Source organism: Gouania willdenowi, chromosome 17 (assembly GCF_900634775.1).
Source record: "Gouania willdenowi chromosome 17, fGouWil2.1, whole genome shotgun sequence".
In the NCBI taxonomy this organism is placed as follows: Eukaryota; Metazoa; Chordata; class Actinopteri; order Blenniiformes; family Gobiesocidae; genus Gouania; species Gouania willdenowi.
In genome coordinates, this window is record NC_041060.1 from 23,158,365 (window position 1) to 23,174,149 (window position 15,785).

The 15,785-nt window shown below is 41.2% G+C and overlaps 1 protein-coding gene across 5 annotated transcripts in view; it reads right to left on the reverse strand.

Moving 5' to 3' along the window:
• The window catches only part of asic1c (acid-sensing (proton-gated) ion channel 1c), a 64,013-nt gene that overhangs the window by 23,918 nt on the left and 24,310 nt on the right, over window positions 1–15,785 (reverse strand). For 2 of the 5 annotated variants that reach the window (XM_028472784.1, XM_028472783.1), the window contains exon 1: window positions 11,972–12,557. The exons of the other annotated variants lie outside the window; for them this stretch is intronic. In XM_028472784.1, coding sequence (XP_028328585.1) covers window positions 11,972–12,496 — 525 coding nt within the window. In that variant the 5' untranslated portion in view covers window positions 12,497–12,557. Of the gene's footprint in view, window positions 1–11,971; window positions 12,558–15,785 lie in introns of those variants that run through there. 5 annotated transcript variants of the gene reach the window in all.

A 15,785-nucleotide genomic window follows, 5' to 3' on the forward strand; every position in this document is an offset into this window, starting at 1 on the left:
AAAAAAAAAAGAAAAAAAAATATATATATATATGGGGTATATATGGGGTGTAAATGGTGTGAAGCAGTGTGAGCAGTATGATGGGTTATGCAACAAGGGACAGAAGTGGGGGGTTGTCTACAACCCGGCACAACTGCGTCTGCATGGACATTATCCCATTGCAGCCCATTAGAGCTATGTGTAGATGGTGGATCGTGTTTGAATATAATGTTGGTGTTCTACTATATAATCTTACTTCTTGGTTGTTATTTTTAGGTTTAGAGCTTTGTTCCTAGTGGTTAGGTTAATGCTATTATATGGTATACGCTTTAGGATATAAGTAGGTTTTGAGTTTACTTTTAAAGGTAATGAAAGTAGCAGCCTCCCGTACTAAAACTTGGAGCTGGTTCCAAAGGCGAGGAACCTGGTAGCTGAATGCTCTGCCTCCTGTTCTACATCTAGACTCTTTAGGAACTTCCAGGAGACCAGTAGACTTAGAGCGGAGTGATCTGCCTGGACGATAGGGCACTAACAGGTCTTTAAGATACACAGGAGCTTGATCACGTAGAGCTTTGTAGGCTAACAGGAGGATTTTAAACTTTATTCTAGATTTTACAGGAAGCCAATGGAAGGAATCCAACACTGGAGAAATTTGCTCTCTCCTGTTAGAACCTGTTAGTATTCTAGCTGCAGCATTCTGAATTAACTGGAGACTTTTTAGTGAGTTACTAGGACATCCTGAAAGTAGGGAGTTACAATTATCTAATCTAGATGTAACAAATGCATAGATTAATTTTTCAGCATTACTCTGGGCCAAGATATTCCTGATTTTAGAGATATTACGAAGGTGGAAGAAGGCTGTCCTTGTGATTTGTTTAATATGAAAGTTAAAAGATATGTCAGTATCAAAGATAATGCCTAAGTTTTTTACTGTGGTGCTGGGTGATAGACTAATGCCATCCAGAGACACTATTTGCTCTGATAATTTATCTCTGAGGTGTTTTGGACCAAATAAAATCACTTCGGTTTTATCCTGGTTAAGAAGGAGAAAGTAACAGCTCATCCAGGAGGTGATGTCTTTAAGACAGGTCTGGAGTTTTAATAACTGATGAGTTTCATCAGATTTCATTGAGAGATAAAGCTGTGTGTCATCTGGCATAGCAATGGAAATTTATATTATGTTCTATGATAATGTTACCTAGTGGAGGCTTATATAATGTAATGAGTATTGGTCCCAAAACTGAACCTTGTGGAACTCCATGATTAACTCTGGCGTGTGCTGAGGAGAGATTATTAACATGAACAAAGTGGGTTATGTCTGATAAGTTGGATTTAAACCAACTCAGCGCTGTTTCTTTAATCAGATAAACGCTTTCCAGTCTCTGCAGCAGTAGATGATGATCTACTGTATTGAAGGCTGCACTGAGATCTAAGAGCACCATAACTGAGACCAACCCTCTATCTGAGGCTAAGAGGAGATCATTGGTTACTTTTATTAAGGCAGTCTCTGTGCTGTGATCAGCTCTAAAGCCAGATTCAAAGCTCTCGTATAAATTGTTCCTATGTAGGTGATCACATAGTTGACCTGCAATGACTTTTTCACGAATTTTGGAAACAAAAGGGAGATTGGATATTGGTCTATAACTGGACAAGTCACTTGGATCGAGGGTAGGTTTTTTAAGAAGAGGTTTGATTACAGCGGTTTTAAAGGCCTGTGGTACATAACCTGTTGCTAGAGATGTGTTAAAACAGTTCACCATATTAGTGCTAATTAGTGAAAGAACATCTTTAAATAGTGGAGTTGGAATTGGATCTAAAAAATAGGTTGTTGGTTTAGAAGCACTAACTATTGAGGTCAGTTCAGATAGACCAAGTGGAGTGAAACTATGTAAATAAAAGCTGCATGTTGGGGATACCTCAGGAGCTGTTTTGTTTAAGAAATTATTGAGCACTCCTGCAGGGGGGGGGCATTAGCTTTGTTTCTAATTGTTAGAATTTTATCAGTAAAGAAGTTGATGAAGTCATCACTGCTCAGGTTAACAGGAATAGAGCGTTCGACAGAGCTGTGGCTTTTGGTGAGCCTGGCTACAGTGTTGAATAGAAACCGAGGATTATTTTTGTTTTCCTCTATTAGATTTGAGTAATAGGAAGTTCTAGCTTTTGCGAAGAGCTTTTTTTTAAGTTAACAAACTCTTTCTCCGGGCATGTTTGAAGAGGGCCACTTCCTTTCCAATTTCTGCGATGCCTGTTTTAAAAGTCGCAATTCAGAATTATACCAGGTAGCAACCTTTTTATGACATATCGTCTTCTTTTTAAGTGGAGCAACAGCATCGAGAGCTGTGTGCAGTGACAACATTGCACTGTTGACAAGATCATCAATTTTTTCTGTCGTTAGACATTGATAGCTACTATCTGTTGCGATATCATATGGATCAGAGGTAAGCAGTGATGGAACTAAATATTTAAATCTAGCTACAGCTTTTTCAGACAGTGATCTACTATAGTGTACTCTTCTCTCAGATTTTAAGCAGGCTGATATTTTGAATTCAAATGATAACAGGAAGTGATCTGAAAGAATAGGATTTTGAGGATATATTGTCAGGTGGTCAAAATCGAAACCATATGTTACAACAAGGTCCAGGGCGTGATTAAGATAATGAGTTGGTTTGTTTACATTTTGTGTAAAGCCGATTGAATCTAATAGTGAGGTAATTTATTTAGGCTGTTGTTTTCATCACCATGAATGTTAAAATCACCTACTATGATAGCTTTATCAGTGCTCAGCACCAGATCAGTGAGAAAGTCAGAGAATTCAGAGAGAAACTCCAAATATAGACCAGGAGGACGGTAAACTATAACCAGTAAAGTGGGTTTTTCTATCTTGTTTTTGGAGTAACTGATAAGTTTGAGTGAAAAGCTGCTGCCACTCCTCCTCCCCGGCCACTCTCACGGGGAATATGGTGATTACCATAATTGGGAGGGCTGGCTTCATTAAGAGCAATAAAATTTTCATTTTTGAGCCAAGTCTCTGTGAGGCACAATACACCTAATTGATGGTCAGTTATAAGATCACTCACTAAGAGGGATTTAGATGAAAGTGATCTGATATTTAATAGTCCACATTTAATGGTTTTTTCATTGTTTTGTGTTATGTTTGTAGTTTAAATTTTGATAAGATTTTTATGGTCAACTCCTCTTTTGTGGTCTTTAATTTGTATTGCATGTTGTTCTGTACTGCTCATCACAGTGTTTATGGGGTATAATTGCTCTATGTTTTGAGCAAGGGACTTATTTATGGAAGTGTATGTTGTAACTGCCGGTTTATTCTCAGCTAGTCATGCACTTGTGGAGTTGTGAATCACAGACTGTAGATTTAATTTTAGCATTTGTGCTCCATGTAAATTAGGGTGGACACTGTCTTTTTTGAATAGATCAGCACATTTCCAAAAGAGGTCAAAGTTATCAATAAATGTGAAATTATGGAGTTTGCAGCAGGACTGTAAGAAGTTGTGCTGCTGTAATAGGCGACAAAATCGGTCTTTACCCCTATTTAATGTAGGAAGAGGGCCAGAAATGAATATTGGTTTCCCACTTGCCTTTAGAACAATAAAGAGAAGGTTAAACTCGTTCATGGTCTGTATTGATTCACGTCGGGTGGTAACGTTCGTCCCTACATGTAACACTATTTTAGTGACAGTTGCTGGCAGTGTGGGTAACATTTGATTAAGTTTGTTTAAGATAGTGTGAACTGTAGCACCTGGAATACAGTGTGTGATGGCATTAAATAATCTAATATTCCTTGTTATTGAATCACCGATAATGAGTGTAGTTTGTGAGAAGAGAGTGTTAGGAGTGAGTGTGCACCTGTTATACTTGCCGGGAACGTCCGGCGGGTGGATCACAGCTGGCTGTGGTGGAGTTTCCGTCCTCGGAGTTGACTGGCGTTGGAGCATCTGTGTGGGAATGTCTGGTGGTGCTCGTGTTGCAGAAAGCTGCGGGAAAGTCTCTGTTATCTGCTCCGGTTTAGCGTTGAAGCGGCTCTGCTTCAAACGGTGCGAGGGTCGCTGATGTCTGTGGGTGATCCTCTGTCATCAGATGGCATTAAAGCAGTGCTGCAGTAGCATGCCTCTGAACTGCAGCTTTGAGGAGGTTTCGATGGGCTACAGAGGAGGTTTTTGGCCAGTGGGAATTTAGTCCAGGCGATGGTGAAGGCGTTTTTTTGGCAGTTGTTTTGGTTGGCTTCATTGGATTGTGGAGAGTAAGCAGAGGAGGAGGGACGCCATTTTCTGTGTTATTCTGTCGTCTATGTCCGCGGACAACAAGCTCAGCCCACGATGGCAGGTGTGGTGTGGAACAGTCCTGGACCCGGATTCTCCCAGGGAACTGTGTCGTTGTCACATGGAATATTATGAAGGAAGGGTGACAGCGCTACTGACTGCTGTACAACCGTGCCTGTATATTTGGTGAGTAATTCATCTTTCTTTTTTAGGTCGTTAGAAAAGTGAGGAATCTCTTCCCGTAGTTTGGTAATTCCTTTTTTGGCGTTTAGTAGCAAAATGTCTTTCTCTGATGGCAGGTGAGGAGCAGCGTCTCCACCGTCTGTAGATGCGTTTGTAGATGCGGCCATCTTGCAATAGACAACAATGCAGTTTCTCAATTAGCTGGTCAGGACTCAAAAGTGGGTTATCATGGACCTGTTCAGTGGGTCAAGAGGCTTTTACAATGACAAAAATTAAATTAAATAGGAATCAGGTAATTTATTTTGAAGGTGGTCTATTTATATAGCAGCAGAATGCTGCTCTCACAAGTTGAGGTATTGTGGAGGAGGCAAGATTTGTGGTTAAATTAAAGTTAAAGTAAAGATAAAGCAAGGTACAAATTGAAAAAACGAACTTACTGACAAACTGAAAATTATGAGAAGAAGCAGACTGACCAGGTGAGGCCATACTGTGTTGAAATACTTCTTTAAATAGTGAGGGGAAGGTAATCATGAGGTGATGAACACCTGAGTGCAAAGAAGGGGAAGCCTCATCACTCACTCGTTGCACACAGACTGAGTATGCTCCTAAACACATATCTGGGACATAACACACTAACATATATCTAAGAAACTAAAACCAACTATAACTATGTGGTTTGCCCCTAAAGCCCTGACGTGGGCACCTATAGTACGTACAGTTCTGAAGTTCGTGGATGTGCAGGTCTCTCCTCTGAACTTGCACCGTAACATCATCTTTTCCAGCCGGTGGCCAAGCCGACCAATCAACTCTGTGGTGTTGGCTTGGTGTTGTGACGGCAAACTGTAGTTGGTGAAGTCCAGCAGGTTGACAAGGCTCTGCTGAGGACCTCCTGTGAGGATGTACATGCGTGTGGTAAAGGTCGGCCCGCGTCAGTGAGGACAGCCGAAACAGGTTCCTGTTGCAGAAGGTTCCCTCTGTGCGGCTCAGAGAGACTATCTGTCTCCATATTGTCCTCCTGTCTCCTGTCCTTAAAGTCTTGGAGCTTTGTTTCTCTCCCACAGAGATCACACCTCTCTTCTAAAGCAGCGATGGAGCAACTGATGATGGAGCTGTGGGAGTGTTTCAGCATTCATCTCCTCAGAGTCACAGAGCACATGCTTGTCTTTAACTGTATTTAGTACAGATTTAGATTTTTCACATTCAGATGGTTGTACAATTAAAGCTTGCACATCCGTACACTGTGAGAACAAAAACAATGAAAAGCAAATTACACTGTGCATAACCAAGGACACAGGGACTACATTGGTCTACAGAGAGAATTACTCATTTATAATTACACAATACACAGCCATGTTGAACACTTGTCATAAGAAGTATTCTAGCATTCGTTTAGCAGAACAACAACTTGGATCCTCACATCACACACGTAGCAAATAACCGCAAACAAATAACTTAAATATCCATTTATTTAAGTACTTAATATTCAACATTTGAGTTAATAGGGGTTTTGTTGTCTGATAAACTTCATTGTATGCTTTCCTTTGACTCTCGTTGGAACCTCAGAACTAAACTTCGTTCCCATTTATTGGAAGCACGTGACAGCAATGACAACATTACCTCAAGTTGCAGAGGTCATTGGTGAGTGAGACTTTGATCAGAGACAGCTCTGTTCTTACTGTCTTCCTTTCCTTGGAGAGGTGCAGATTCAATCAGTGTTTATTTATCAGATGAGTTAATGAGCTCAGAGCTGCTGGAGTCTCCACTCATCGCTCGTCAGTAGTTTGAAGCAGGGGATAATCTGATCGCAGCAAACTGCAGTGAAGGCCGTATGTCAGCACAGAGCTGTCCTGCAGACACAAAAGCAGGCCTCACAAGGTCTCTGTGTCTGCAGTCTGCACTGACTATGATCTTTCTGGTGTGTCTGCGCACTCTTGCTCCATCTGCGCTCTTTGTCTGCGCTCTTACCCTGCTCCTTCTGCACTTTATTCCTGCTCCGCCTGTGTTTTTTATTCTAGCTCCATCTGAGCTCTTTTCCAGCTCTGTCTGCGTTCTTTTCCTGCTTCATCTGTGTTCTTTCCATGCTCCACCTGCACTCTGTCTGCGCTCTTTTCCTTCTCCGTTTGTGCTCTTTTCCTGCTCTGTCTGTCTGTACTATTTTCCTGCTCCGCCTGTGTTTTTTTTTTCTAGCTCCATCTGCACTCTTTTCCTGTTCTGTCTTTCAACTTTCAGTTCCGTCTGCACATTTACTGCTGCCTGTCTGCACAGTTTCTGCATAGTTTCTGCTCCGTCTGTGGTTTTTTGGCTTCGTCCTTCATCTTTTTTTCTCAGTCTGCACCCACTTTTCTCCATTTGTACTCCATCAGGTCTACAGAGGTCAGTCAGAGAGAGTGTTTTCAGCTTCAATTTGACAACAAACTGTGGCCCAAATTGAGGAACAATGAAAGTTTGAAAAAATGAATGGTGTTTTTTATATATATATATATATATATATATACTTTAGTTGGATAAAATGTAAATTAGAACTTAGCTTTTCATCCTCCTTCTGCTACATCCACCCCCTGTGTTACCACATTACCACAAATGTACATTTACCAATAGCCTGCAGTTTTCAGCCTCAGGGGGAAAATATTGATAATACTTTTATTGTTCTGTGAGCAGATAATGCACACAGAAATAAGTTCAGGAAGCGTGTTTTCCTTGCATTGGGGAGACCTCTATTGGTGTCACTCAATAATGCAGCCTTTGTGCATCCTTTCTGGCAGGATGGATTTTTAATTTCTGTTCCTGAATTGGTGCAATCCTGCTGATCTTGGACCTAAGTAAGTAGTAGTTCATCATTTGTATTATTGAAAGCGTTCACTTTTTTGAGAAAAAAAAACAAGACAATATCCATTGTTTTCATTTGTTTTTGTAAGATCAAATTTTTTACAAAAACAGCCTTCTACTACCTAAAGAACATCTCCAGAGTGAAAGGTTTCATGACTCAGAAACATCAGGAGAAACTGGTCTTTATCTCCAGCAGACTGGACTATTGTAATGGAGCATCAAACAGCTACAGCTGGTTCAGAATGCTGCAGCTTAACCAGAACAAAGAGGTCATAAGTCTTTACACTGGCTCCCAGTCAGCCTCAGAATAGATTTTAAAGTTCTGCTGCTGGTGTATAAATCTGTGAATGGGTTTGGTCCAGAATACATCAATGAGATGTTAGTCAGGTATGAACCCAGCAGGTCTCTCAGATCTATGGACACAGGTCAGATAGTGGAGCCCAGAGCTCACAGTAAACATGGTGATGCTGCTTTTAGTTGTTATGCTGCAAAGAAGTGGAACAAACTGCCAGCAGAGCTGAAGTCAGCATCACATGTGAACATTTTTAAATCCAAGTTAAAGGTAAAAAATGGACTAAATGGACTTGATTTATATAGCGCTTTATCACCACACTGAAGCAGTCTCAAAGCGCTTTACATATCAGCTGATTCACCCAATCACTCTCACATTCACACACCAGTGGGACAGGACTGCCATGCAAGGCGCTAGTCGACCACTGGGAGCAACTTAGGGTTCAGTGTCTTGCCCAAGGACACTTCGACACATAGTCAGGTACTGGGATCGAACCCCCAACCTCTCGATCAGAAGACGACCCACTACCACCTGAGCCACCTGAAGTGATCTTTTTCTCTACTGCGTATGAATAAGAGGGATATTTTTAATCATATTATTGTTGATTTTATGTTTTTACTGCTGATTTTAATGATCTTTGTGATTTTTTAAACTGTTTAATGTTTTCTTTTGCACTGTGATGTGCTATACAAATACATTTACCTTGCCTTGCCTTTACACACATACAAGCCTCACATTGAAAATGAGAGCTGAAATTACATTGAATGTAAATGCTTTACTTTGAAATGGTGTTTTGAAACAAAAGCCATGATTGTGAAGCAGAAGCATTGATGAGTAATGTGAAGATGGTGGAATGATCTCTTAAATCCTGTGAGTGATTGATCGTACCATCATTAGCTCCTGTAACAGTCGGATGTTTAAGTTCCTGAGTGAGAACTGACACCCTGACAGAGTCCAACATCAGCTGAAAACACCAACACTGGGTTCTGATGGAGACGCACAGGAGGAGCGTCCAGACATATTAAAACATCTCTAACAACAGTAGGGAGGAAATTAAACAATCAACATGTAACTAAAGCTCAAATGGAATCTGATCACCCACTCTCACCCTCCTGCTCAGAGCTAACTGCTCTTTCCTGGATGTACTGCTCTGTAGTACTTGGCCTGTTGTTTTTGCTCAGTGGTCTTTGCTCTGTAGGTAATTCTTGGTGAGTGGTTTATGGTCTGCAATTTCTGGTCAGTTTTCTGATCACGCTGAGGGGAATCCCGGTGCCGATCTCATTTTGATATGATTTGCATATGTAAATGAGGGCGTGGAAGGTGAGGGGGCACGTGCACGCTCATCCACGTTGATTCGGATATTCAAAGGACAGGCGCTTGGATCCAGTCGTATGCACGGGTTCATTATCACTGCTGTGAAATAGGGGTACACCTGGTCTGCAATCATTGAAATGTTTTATTTCCTCTTTAGTCTGTAGGTTTTGATCTTTGATTTGTGGTCTGTAGTCACAAAATGATGCATCAGTTCTGAGCCCCCTTGTCTGGGGAGTTCCCCAGACTTGTCTTTCCTAATGTGTGTTTTCTGGTCTGTGATACCTGGTCAATGATTCTTAGTTTTTTTTTAATTTAACACAATAGAAAAAACGCTAGAAAAACTAAAATAACAGTAAATATCAACTGTTGCCTGTGACCATGTGAGTATTCTTGTGGTGCTGCAGCATGCACTGTTATCTTCACTTCCACACGCACAACACACACACGCACGCGCGCGCAGCCATGAATGTTTAATCAGTCTTTTTCCAAACCCAGTCTCCAGTTTCTGACATTTAGCTAGTTTGGCCTTTCTGGGAGAAAACGTGAAGGTGACCCAGATCAAACTCGCTGCTTCAATCTCACACTTTGATCTGAAAACACACCGACAGGGACGCAGATATGATTTGATAATAAAATCTGACCTTTAATAACTAGTCCTACTCTGAGCAGACCTCATCTCTCTTATATATGGGCGAAACTAAGACACACGACACTGCAATGTTCGTGGTTTGGAGTCTCAAGGTCGCATTGACAGAAGGAAGCTATGAAACGCATTAAAAACAGCCAATGGCAGCTCCCCCCCAGGCTGTCATCATTCTGATCACTTTCATGGAAATCTAACCCGGCTCAGATCCTGCTGACACCAGTTTATCCGAGGCGCAGCCCGGAAAACTGGGGGGAAATCAGGCTTTAGTGCACAAGGATGCAGGAGGAAATAAAAAGATACCAGAGGAAGTTTTGCTCCTCATTCCAAAGATACTCACTTTAATACCACTGATGATGTTGGTCACATAATAGTTTCTGAGACAGAGAAACAACTGTGTGTTCTGGAATATTGAAACTTGCCAATTTTTAATTAATAGCTGCTGCTGGGATCAATAAAGGAATTCTGATTCTGATTCTGATTAATTCATGTGTTTTGGGACTCATTTAAAACCTGTATCAACAAAAAACACTATTAATAATAAAAGATTGAAAGCTTTACCCGTTGTAGATCGCTCATGGTATGGCAGGACAGAGAGAAGGCCAACGTTGCCACACAGAAGACGGAAAAGATATTATAGTGATTTCCAGGTGGACAATTCCACCAGAGACGTACTTTCCTTTTACCTTTTGTTATCACACCAAATTTCATATCAATGCAGTATTTTTCATTTTCCAGTTTTGAAGTAATTCTCAAAAAACATTAACAAAACAACAAGTGAAGTGAAATGTTCTTGTGAGTTTCAACAGACTGCAGCTATGAGCTCTCGTCACAGGTATGTGATTTCTGTGATGAGTCGTCATAGCTGCAGTCACATGTTCTCTTCTTCTATGGTGTCCTTGTGGTAGCACACTAAAGAGGAACATATGTCTGCTGTATAATTCAGCTCAGAACTGTGGAACCATATGGTGCCTGATTGTATCTGAGAGGATTCCTGTATTGTTAAAGGCTGGATTTTATGTTTCTATGATGATTCATTAATTCCATACGTTTGCATCTCACGTATTTCTCACTGTGATGAAATCAGATTTCTCTCAACAAGACTAAAAACTAAAGAAACCATAATATAAAGGGATCTTTGTCCATTCAGCTCTTGAATGACTGTTTAAAAGCAGAGTAAAATCAGGCTCATTTGTGGCTGTGACACAAACTCTTAGAAATGCTTTCCTCAGGCTAAAGACAGGCTAACTGCAATAAGATGAAAAACTCTAACAGTCTGTGCAGCGACTGTTTCATTTTCTTCCCAATTACCATAATTCTAAAGGAAACCTATCAAACATAAAGTCACAGACAATAAACCTAAACTTAAACATAGCTGTGCGCATTCCCCACAGACTTTCTGCTCTTTTAGAAATCATTGAACACGTTGGAAGTGTTGATGACACGGAGTGCGAGCACTCTGTTGAGTCATCTCTGTGTGGGCGATGCGAGTCTGCACTGCCAAGGCATCATCATATGTTTACATCTCACTCTGAGAATAAGGTTATCTCAGTTCTGTCTGATTAAAATTTGTTGAATGAATAGTGTTGAATCAGCTCTGAAGGATCCAAGCTTCATTCCCTATTAGTAGGTTGAGCAGTTCAACACTTCTATTCTCATGTCGAAGCAAGTTAGCTTATTTACCCTTTGAATTAAGTGTTATTGCAATAGTTAATCCTGTTCACTTTGCTCATAGACTGCTTGTTTTGTGGATGTTCCTTGAGATTACAATTCTACAATTCAATTTAGCAGACGTTTTAATCCAAAGTGATGTACAACACAAGCCGTTAGGGTTAAGGGACTTGCACAACAGCAATGGTCCAGGTTGGACTCAAACTGGTGACCCTCCGATTACAAGCCCGCTTCCTTTAAAAGCTCAGCCATCAGGCTTCTCAATGAGAAACCAGCTCCCAGTTTAGGTACAGGTTCCTGGCACTCTTTCTACTTTCTCGTTCTTTAGGCTGCTGGGGAACCGTTTCTGGTGCACCATGCAGTTCTTTATCTTCAAACTACATTCATTTAGATGTGAATTTGTGATGCTTTATTGACTCTCTCTGTGCTTTCCTGCAGGACAGCACAGAAAGCAGAACAATATTTTACCTATCTACAATTATTTTCTTACTCCTGCACTCAGGGTTGCAGGGATCTGCTGGGACTTGTCTTACGCGGCCATAGAAAAGAACAACTACTCGGTGAAGAACACGGGAGAGAACCCACAAAAGCACAAGGAGAACACCATCTTCCTCACACTCCAGTGAAGGCTCATTTAAAGGCAGTTTATCCTTTACTAATGTTGCTAAAGTATAGAGTTAAAATATAACTCAAATAATTGATTTAAATGCCATAAGATGTTGGCGCTATATGAATCATATTGAATGGATTCTTCTGCTCTTAATTTCTCACTTGGTGCGTACTCACAGTAGTGAAGTTCTCCGATCCACAGTCTTTGCCTCTGTACTTGCAGTCCAACAGCATTTCCTCAATGTTGTGACTGGTCCTCTGCACAAACTCCAGCATGTTGAAGGTCTTGCTTGGAAAGAACTTGCTGTTATCGGTCGGCTGTCCCAACGCCGCCATGAAATCATCAAAGTCACTCTGTTCCACGCCCAGGAGCCCGGCCATCCAGAAAATGTCATTCCTTCGGATCTGGGACTTTCTAAAGCTGTTGTAGTTGCACAGGGTAATGGCAGGAAAGTACATGACTGGGCTGTCCATCTCATCCAGGAGGGTGACGTGGGGATATTTACAATACTCGATCACACGATCCGCCACCTGCAGCAAGAAGATGGAGAGCGAGGCGCTGAAGGCGGCAGCCCACAGCAGGCGACGGAAACTCACGCCACCCGGCAGGAAGATGTGGCTCAAACCGTGGAGGGTACAGTTGGCCCCAAACACGGTAATATCTGAAGGTGGACGTGGCGCTTTTTCTTCTGGACTCCCCATTCTGTTCTGAGTCTTTCCAAACAGTGACAATGAGACAGAGTGACCTGGTCCGACTGCTGTGAGGTCCTTAAGAGCACTGAGAGCTGCTTGGAGAGTATAGGACTAAATACAAGGAGGTGGGGGAGGAGGGCAGCACAGGAGCAGGGTCCGGTTTCGCCCTGAGTCCTGCGGGAGAGGGTGGGCTGGGCACACATATCCATAGGCAGATCTTAGAGGGCACTTTGGATCCAGAGGATCTGCTTTCATCTGGGAAGAAGGACCTGATCTGGTCGATGGGATAAAAAAAAGCAGAAACCTGATGATGCCACATCTATTTTTTATTTACCCTGCCTGCTTTTGTTTTTATGTTAACACTAAATATAGGGCAATATTTTCACAACAACTGTACATGTTTTCTCTCTCGTTAAAAAGATTTAGTAAGTCTATAATCTTGCATAATTATTACCATCACAGACTCTCCCTAATGAAGGTAAGCTAGAATTTATAACGGGACAAAGATGTAAAAACTATGTAGAGTACATTAAGGGGAAAACATCACACTACTCAGACACCATAAACATGAGTGAAGAGAGGGAGTGAGTGTGTGCTTACAAGGGTGACAGAGCTATTTCTCAGAAACAAACATATCTAAGTTATATGTCACGAGAGCCGTCTCGAAGCCTCAGACATACCTGCGTGTCCACAACACATAACGTTGTTCATTCAACACGCACACATATCCATGCTGATTAAACCAGAGAAAGAAACGCAAACCCCGCCCACATCAGATTGTCAATTAGTTACTAACCATTTCTCACAGAGCCTGCAGAACCAGGTTTTCAGATCGTGTAACAAGAACAATTTAAATCTCTCGGATTCTCGTGAAGCATGTGAAACTGGAAACCATCATAGTTTGGCATTTCTCTCTAAATGTCGTTCTGCCTTGCACTCAGCTGATGGTATTGTGTGCATCTCAGGAACCTGCAGTATATCTCTAGGAGAAACTTCAGTGATTCTAGTAATTAAAGCATAAACACCATCTCCCTGCAAAGGTCAGAGAAGACGACTAACCCACTGTCTTCATCATCACACACTAACACTGTGCCTGAGCATCACATCCAGATTGTAATATAAGACAATCTGACACCAAATCCAAAAGATTCAGCTGCTCATCTCATCAGGGGCAATAATTGCCTGTACCAGGCTTGTTAAATCACAAGGACATCAGGAGACCATCTGCAGAGCAGCAGATGATGATGATGGCGACGATGATGAGCTTACGCATGTGTTCCAGGTAAAGGACATATCCGAGGAACAGCTGCAGCTACTGTGCCCCCTCCTGCATGTACACGCACACACAACCACGCACACATGCAGGGCTTTTGTGGTTTCAGGGCTGTAGCTTTTACATTTCTCAGGGTTCATTAGGTGAAGATGCTTCTGTCTGAGCGAGAGCTTAACTGACGCAACGGAAGCACACACTTATACACACACACAGAGCCACACTATTGTGGAGGCAGTGGTTTGGTACAAACAGTGATGCTTTCATTACTGCAGACACAAACAACAATCAGGAACAACAACAGCAGAGGAAAAATCCTGTTCTGATGGAGTATTTTCTCCAATCAGCCCAAACCTCTGACGTGACTGCACCAGTTTTCACCAGCTAATAACCACAGATGCAAAAAGCAGAAAAGTGTTTTGTATGTGTTATGGTGATGACATCCAATTACTGAGGGCCAAAGCAAATCCACCACACACTGACTGTGTGTATACTAGGGCTGGGCAATATATCGAGATTCAAGATATATTGAGTATTTTATTTTGGTGAAAATGACAATATTGCCTATATCAAGATACATCTTCTTTTTTTTTTACCTTGTTTTTATTTATGCAATCGCAGTACAAATCACATTATACAAATATTCAATATTATTCATACAATACAGTCAAACAGTGTCCTTTACATGTTTTCCATATTTGTGAGATATATATTTTATAGCTTATTTTGTATTAATCTACTCGTTTCAGGAGTCGCTGCTTTCGTTATTTCTCAGAACAGCATGGAAAGCAGTTAAGTGGATTTCTGAGAATGTACTAACACAGACCTGCCCCTAAACAAGCCACACTACAACACTCACTCACACGTGCTGTCCCTTATAGGAGGAAAAAGCCACAAGTGGCACATATTGTGCAGCTGTTCATACATATGCCTTTGTGGCATTTTTCATTAGGAAATTTAACCCAGATTTGTCCTTCTGATATGACTTTATTGTGTTAGAAAATATCAAAATTAATATCGTATGTCACCATTTTGAGAAAAAAATATTGAGCTTTGGTTCATATTGCCCAGCCCTAGTGTATACAAACTCAATGAGAAAAAAAATAAATGTATGATTTGCTCATGACATATGCTGATGTATGGCCCCTGACAGTCCTGTCTTTGACCGCTCCCTTTAGGATGAGCTCAGAACAGGTGCTTATTATGGCTTGATTAAATCAAAATTCACTGAACTGGGACAGAAGCGGTCGTAAACGCAACCTTTAGTGTTTCTAAATTTGTTGTCACTATCTACACACCTTTAACACAACCTTGATAACCAACTGCAAAACATGCTGAGCACCTCTTTTTCACCCGTTGGACATGCTTCACAACACCTTTCCACACATCCATATAACAATACACAGGTTGGGGGGGCGTGGTCAATTACATTTTTCAGTTACAATTACGTTTTCAATTACCCGTGTTAAATTACGATTAAAGTGACCAGCATTTTTCCCAATTACAATTATTTTTTTAACCTCAGAAAGTCAATTACAATTCATCTCAATTACTGAGCCTGAAATAAATTACCTAATAAAACCAAAGCTTCCTTTTGTGATAGTATCTCTTATTATAATAAATCAGTCTGTGTAAAATACGCAAAAAACAAATATCTATCCTATCTATTAGTTTCCTTGTTAGGTTTCCTAATCAATGAAAACATTATTATTATTACACATCAATTTTATATAGTGCTTTTCTGGGTACTCAAAGTCGCTTTACAATGAGGGGAGCAGTGTTGGGGTCGGTGCCTTGCTCAAGGGTGCCTTGAGGTGCTTGAGAGGTGCCCTGGCACCTCTCCAGCTACCAGAGCAACTTCTGTTCTTTTAGTCCGTACTGGGACTTGAACCAGCGACCCTCCAGTTCCAAACCCATGTCCCTACAGACTAAGCCACTGCCGCCCCAAAAATATAGGTTTTGATATTTTTGGTGTGGGCGTCTGAGCCTTTTTTTGTGTCAGTATATCCCTCCATTTCACTGTTTTCA